Source organism: Octopus bimaculoides, chromosome 23 (genome assembly GCF_001194135.2).
Source record: "Octopus bimaculoides isolate UCB-OBI-ISO-001 chromosome 23, ASM119413v2, whole genome shotgun sequence".
Classification (NCBI taxonomy): Eukaryota; Metazoa; Mollusca; class Cephalopoda; order Octopoda; family Octopodidae; genus Octopus; species Octopus bimaculoides.
Genome location: NC_069003.1, coordinates 16351974 through 16359303, shown reverse-complemented (window position 1 = coordinate 16359303; position 7330 = coordinate 16351974). Strand labels below are relative to the sequence as shown.

At 33.5% G+C, this 7330-nt stretch overlaps 1 protein-coding gene across 1 annotated transcript in view; it reads right to left on the bottom strand.

Moving 5' to 3' along the window:
- Positions 1–2382: 2382 nt before the first annotated feature.
- The window catches only part of LOC106871153 (uncharacterized), a 61924-nt gene continuing 56976 nt past the window's right edge, over positions 2383–7330 (bottom strand). Inside the window, exon 4 of the mRNA XM_014917462.2 lies at positions 2383–2896. Within this exon, the coding sequence (XP_014772948.1) occupies positions 2873–2896 (24 nt within the window). The 3' untranslated portion in view covers positions 2383–2872. The remainder of the gene's footprint in view (positions 2897–7330) is intronic.

The window sequence follows — 7330 nt, the reverse complement described above, 5'->3', positions numbered from 1 at the left end:
ATATATATGTGTATATATATATATATATATATATATGAAAGACCTATGCTGTGAAACTTTAAACTGAAGTAAATATACATTGTTATTCTGTTCGAAGAAAAAAGTAAAGGAGACTCCCTTGATAGGCTTCGTAGTTCGTTGACAATTTACGACACAAGTACCGACGCATCTTCCTATCTGCTATAACAGTCACTTTTTAAATCAAGCACATGTTAAAGTGTGTGCGCAAACACACACTTTAGTATGCTTACAAATCCTGCGCACGCAGAAGACATTTGTTTTACTTCTTGCTCCTCCGTCTTCTCCTTATTCTCTTCTACGACGTGTATTTAATACTGATGCTTCGACTAGCATAACAAGTACAATTTTTTTGCTTTTATTTATATTGTCATAATAATTACTATTATTATTCTGTTCTGCTATTTCACAAAATTGGTGTTGTGCTTGGTTGTAATTAAATTTCCCATCTAACCATAACTTGTGATCTAGGATGAGGAATGAATTGTACCTTCTCTATAAAAGTCTTTTCAAGTATTCCTTTTTATATCTGTTGTTATTTTGTAAGGAGAACTTAACGGATAATTCTTGATGGACTTAATAGATTATATTTCCTATGCTGCACCTACTTGCAAATTATGAGCAATTTTTCCAAGGTTTGTACCTAGATTCTTTGTAACTGTGCTCAAGACTTCAATAATGATAATCGACATTATAACGGCCTTGTTAACTTCTCAATTTTCCTTTAGCACCATAGGATTTCATGCTATATGTTAGTACATTACTCTACTTTTTCTTTGTTTTGTCTGGTGTCATATGGATATGCAGCGTCAATTACAATACATCGCTTCTTTCGTTAAAAACTGTTTTATCCTGGTCTCTTGTTGTTACTGTTGTTATTGTTGTTGTTGTTGTTGTTGTTGTTGTTGTTGTTGTTGTTCTTCTTCTTCTTCTTCTTCTTCTTCTTCTTCTTCTTCTTCTTCTTCTTCTTCTTCTTCTTCTTCTTCTTCTTTTTCTTCTTCTTCTTCTATTATTATCATTAGCGTCGTTCATATTACCGTCGTCTCTGTCAACGACGTCGTTGTCGTCATCATCATCTTCATCACCATCATCACCACCACCACCACCACCATCATGGTCGTTATCGTTATATCTTTGTAGCTGAGCGTCGTGATATTTTGTGCGACGAAGGAAGCTATCAACTTTAAATGTGTTCAACTCTCCCCCCCCCAAAAAAAAATTCCAAGAAAAACAAAACAAAAAAAACCAACCCAAAAGCCCTTGAAAACAACTAACTCAAACAAAAACAAAGAAAAAATATAATTTTCCAGGAAGACAACCTGAAGAAATTACGCTCAAGTGGCAAAAAATTAATTATTTTAACATACTTTTTCATCTATATTCGTTTCATAGCATTTGCTTATTGCAAAACTTGTATTCATAGTGGTAGATCTATCTATCTATCTATCTATCTATCTATCTATCTATCTATCTATCTATCTATTTATCTATCTATCTATCTATCTATCTATCTATCTATCTATCTATCTATCTATTTATCTATCTATCTATCTATCTACTCATGTGCATACATACACACAGAGACACACACGCGCACACACACACACACACGCACACACCACATACATAGACATATATATAACTTATTTAGAAACAAGAAGAACAACAGTACCAACAATGTAAACAAATTGAAAAAATCGGTGGACTGAATAACTAGATCAACAGGAAGGCATAGAATATATGGAAGAAGAAGAAGAAGAAGAAGAAGAAGAAGAAGAAGAAGAAGAAGAAGAAGAAGAAGAAGAAGAAGAAGAAGAAGAAGAATGGAAAAAAGAACGAAAACGCGGGAACAAGAGGTGATGAAGAGTGAAGAGAGACGTAGAAGATAATGAAGTAGAAGACTGAAAGAAAGAAAATGACAAAAAATAATTTGAATAAAGCGAATGAGTAGAAGAAAGAAATATAGAAATAAAAACGAATGATATGAAGACGAATAATAAGCATTAGAAGAATGAAAACAAAAGGACCAAAGAAGAACAAAAAAGCTTAGAGGAAGAAAAATTGAGGAAGAGAAGAGAAAGAAAAAGGAAGGAAAGAGGGGAAGAAAAGTGGGAAAGAAAGCAGAAAGAGAAAATATACTTGTAATGCACAATACAACAAAATCCCTTTTTTGTTTTCGAAATTTTCGTTTCTAATATTTCGTTCTTTAAAATAAAGGTTTCATTTTTAATTTCATAGAATTTTTGTTATTTTTTCATACCACTATTATTATTATTATTATTATTATTATTATTATTATTATTATTATTATTATTACCAATATTATTATATTCGTTACTCATGGTTTGAGTAATACACCAAGTGTTTGCTTTGTTTTCATTTATTACTTCTTTTTACATCACAATTTCACACAAGGAGAAGAAAAAAAGAAGTTCATAAATCATAAAAATAGGTGATTAATGTAATGAGGGGTGGGGGGTGACTCAAGGTAAAGGGTTTTACGAAAACAACGAAAATCGGTTGGAACCGTGTTGTTGGTGTGTTTCTTAAATTCATATTTTTGTTTTTCTTTGTGCAGTGTAGAAGATACAAAATGACAGGAAGAAAGGGGGAAAATATTATGAATAACAAAAATATGAAATAAACGTCAACATATGTACTTTTTTGAGTGAAGAATGCTACAACAAAGGGAGGTAACTCCAACTGTTTGCGATCGAACTGGATTGAGAGAAATTTTCTTTCTTTTCTCTGTTTTAGATTATTGTTTTTTCTGTTTTAATATTTTTGTTGTTTTTTGTTATTGACACACTTTTGTTGGCACTATGACTCTACTCCTCTGTGCCATGTTTTGGAACTATTTCCCGGAAAATAATTGCATCTGAAATGTAAAATATGAGAAAGAAAGAAAAAATATTAACAGAATTTTGTTATTGAAAATTGTAGTTTGAAAAAATATCTTCAGGTATAAACATACACACACATAAAAACACATAAATATACGCACAAACATATACGAATATGCGCACACATACACTAACATAACCATACACAGATATACACAAAAAATTTGCTCGTACGCATAAACATAAATTTACATACACACACAAACATAAAACATGCACGCACATACGCAAACACATACGAAATACGCTTCCACACATATAAACTGACACTCCATCGGTTACGACGACGAGATTTCCCGTTGATCCGATCAACGGAATGGACTGTTCGTGAAATGAATGTGCAAGTGGCTGAGTACTCCACAGACACGCGTATCCTTAACATAGTTTTCAGGGAGATTCAATGTGACAGAGTGGCACAATGTTGACCTTTTGGAATACATGTACAACTCATTTTTACCAGTTGGGTGGACTGCAGTAATGTGAAGTAAATTGTCTTGATCAAGGACACAACGAGTTGCAGAGATCGAACTCACAACCTTACGATTGTGAGCCGAATACCCTAACCGTTAAATCATGTGTCTTATCATACCACACATATAAAACTAGCAAAAAGACACAAACACAAACATATACAAAACAATACATATACATGCCTAAATACACACACATAAATATACAGATAGGCATTTTCATAGATACACATAAACCCGCACAAATTCTCACATATGCACATATTAATAAAACTATGCACACACATTCCTACAGACATATTTGTACGCTAACAGGAGAGCACACGCGCTCACAAGCATACAAATTTATGTATCGACGATAACCAAGGATATCACATGGGAAAAGGGTCATGGTGTGTCTTGTGGTGTCGAATCAGTTCAATGCGCGCTTGGAAGGTTCTGCCGCAGGTTAGACACTGGTGTTCTGTTGTGAATGAAGGCAAGTAGTTTCTCTGTGCTCCTGCGATTCTGTTCTGTTCGTAGGAGGTGACATCTCTGTTGGTGCAACATTGTCAGGCAGGGTGGTCCTATGCATGCATTTCCCAGGTATCATACGTTCATGCACGCACATATAAACATGCTAAATGAAATATATGCACTCATATTCATACGTACATGCACGCATGTGCACATACCAACAAAATTGCAAGCCCTCATCCATACATACAAGCACAGATATAAACACATTACTAAAAATACAGGCGTCGATATCGATACGTGCATACACTCAGATACATTCACGCTTGTGCGATGTTTTACGTATATAAGAGGAGTGTTTTTGGAAATAACAGATTTCCGACTGGTTTTTATTATTTTCGATTCGGTTCCATTTGGTAATTCTCACAAGTTACGGTAACTAAATCCTATATCAATATGTTCAACATATATCAATAATGAGAATTTTATATACTGCTTTTTCTCTTTCATTCTGCTGATGAACATTAATAAGGTGAGAAATGTAGGTCTACTTCCGGCTAAACAAATATATATTTATAGACATGTGTAAATACATATCTGGTTTCGTTCTTCAGTTTCCCAACATTTAAATTACAATATACATAAATAATACATATATACACATGTGTATAATACATTTATACACATATGTGCATATAAGTGTATGTCTTTTTTTGCTTGAATATATATGATGCACATATATACAAGCGTATGCATGTGTATAATATATATTCATGCACAAAAGGACACAAACACAAATATACATATATACAAACACATATTTGCATATTTGCACTCACACAAACATGAATATATATGTACATACAAAATCACATACAAACACACGAACTTGCAAGCACTATAAATATACACTTAGATATATAAGCTAAAACCCCACATACACATGCAGAACAACACATACTCGTACATAAACATTAACACACATAAATGTGTACCATCGAATTTTCACAAATACAAATAAATACAAGTAAATATGAATCTATGTAAGTACATGCGTATGTATGTATATATATGTACATATATACGTACATATGTATGTATGTATGTATGTATGTATGTATGTATGTATGTATGTATGTATGTATGTATGTACGTAGGTACGTAAGCATGAAGGTATGGTTGTATGTTACGTATGTATGTATGTATGTTACGTATGTATCAATTCGTAATTATTGGTATGAATTTATGGCACATTCTCGAAATTGGTGCTGAAAGTGCTTGTTTATGCATTGATGTACACACACACATAAACACACACACGCACTCACACACATGCCTATGTTTATGCATATGTATATTTATATTTACATATATGTCCACATGCATAAGTATATGTGAACTTGTATGCATACATTCACTATATGTACACGCACACGCACATGGATGCACACATACACACACAGTAATGCTTGTTTTTGAGTTGAGTTACAATAAAAGCAATTTTACATTAAATTGAAGGGGTACTCAATACTTTTTATAGAGCACATTTATTGTACATTTTCAAGAATAGTGATAAAGGAGACTTCGAAATTTCGACCTTCTATGCTTCTAACTGCAACATTAATTGGAAACAAGAACATATATATATATATATATATATATATATATATATATGACACGCATACGCGCACATATCCCTTATGTGATGTGTAATAACTTGATATAAGGACTCTGTATTAAAACTAAGTAGTTAAAGATTGAAACTGTATTTCTAATTTATTGAAGTTACGTCTATAGTTGTCATTTTCATTAACACACACACACACGCGCGCGCCCAGACACACACATATACACACAAACTCACACGCGCACACATTTATCTTTAGCGATATTTTAAACTGTGCCGCCTTCTAGTTATTGTAACAATCTATAAAGAAGTAACTTCAGTGAGACAATGATGTATTAAGAACAGCGTGTGTGAACCCATCCAAGAGCAGAAATGTATTTTAGGAACACGAATGTTGAATAACAGAACCAGAAAGAAGAATATAATTTGGTTTAATCCACCATACAGTAGCATCGTCATCACAAGAAATTAGGAAACCCATCTACTGAAGACAGAACCAGCAACAAATATTTAATTTATATAATTTGGGTTATTCTATCTTACAGTGTGAAAGTAATCAGTGATATACTCTCGGTATGGGAGTGCAATTCAAAGACGCACTTGGGAATGTAATTACGATTTCGTGCGTAGTAAAATTAAACTTACTAAATAGTGCAGCTCATTCAATCGTGAGCATTGGAAACAAGTATTAGATCTGGGGTTGACGGAATGCCATAATTCCTACTGGAACGATACCAGTTTGTATCGTTGTTTACTGGTCCTACCAGTCTCAAAGGGAATAGATTATCGTACACACCTTCACTCACGCACATAAACATGCACACACACAGACACACATAAACATGCACACACAGACACACATACACACACACACACACACACACACACACACACACACACACACACACACACACACACACACACACACGTAGAAATACAGATTTAAAAAGCAAAAGAGAACTTAATGATTTTCCCTTAATTTTAAAAATAACTGCATAAACATTTATACCAAAATTTGAAGTTTCGCCATCACATAGCTTATCAGATAATGATACATACAAACATACATAAATATTCACACAAACATGTGTATGTGTATATGTATGTGTGTGTGTATGTATGTAAACGATGACGACATGCACGCATCCATTCAAATATATATACACAGACATAGAAAGATACACGTCCACACACTCTCACATAAAAGGCAACACAAACATTGGAGTCAACAACTGTCAGAAACGTAGATCTTCAATAGTTTGGTATTATATGAATGTATGTATGTATGTATGTATGTATGTATGTATGTATGTATGTATGTATGTATGTATGTATGTATGTATATATATATAATTGTTTAAGAGGAAACAAACATTAAGGCAAAGCAAACATTTCAAGTCGTATACAGTATTATTGGAGAAAATTCGAAGTCTTACAGCTGTTTCTGGGATATCCCAGAGTATGGGATATTCCGTCATCAGAGACAAATAGGGAAACTGAAAATGGTGTATATTAATGGGATGACGGCATAGAGGAAGGGAGTAAAACTATAAAGAGTTGGAAGGAAAGAAGAAAAATGAAGCATAAAAGTTCATAGTTCAACTTTCCGAAGTTATAGAAACAAGAGCATGAGTCATTAGGTGCAATCCCCCGCAGATGTATGAGCGTAAGTCCTTAGGTGCAATCCTGCGTAGATCCATGAGAGTTAAAATCCTGATATATTAGACGCGAACATATCAACGTTCAAAAACAGAATAGTAGAGGAGGTGGCTATTAAGTAGTAAAATGAAAGAAAAGAAAATAAAGAGAAAGCGAGGTAGATAGAGCGAAGGGTGAATTTTAAGGATTGGCTATAG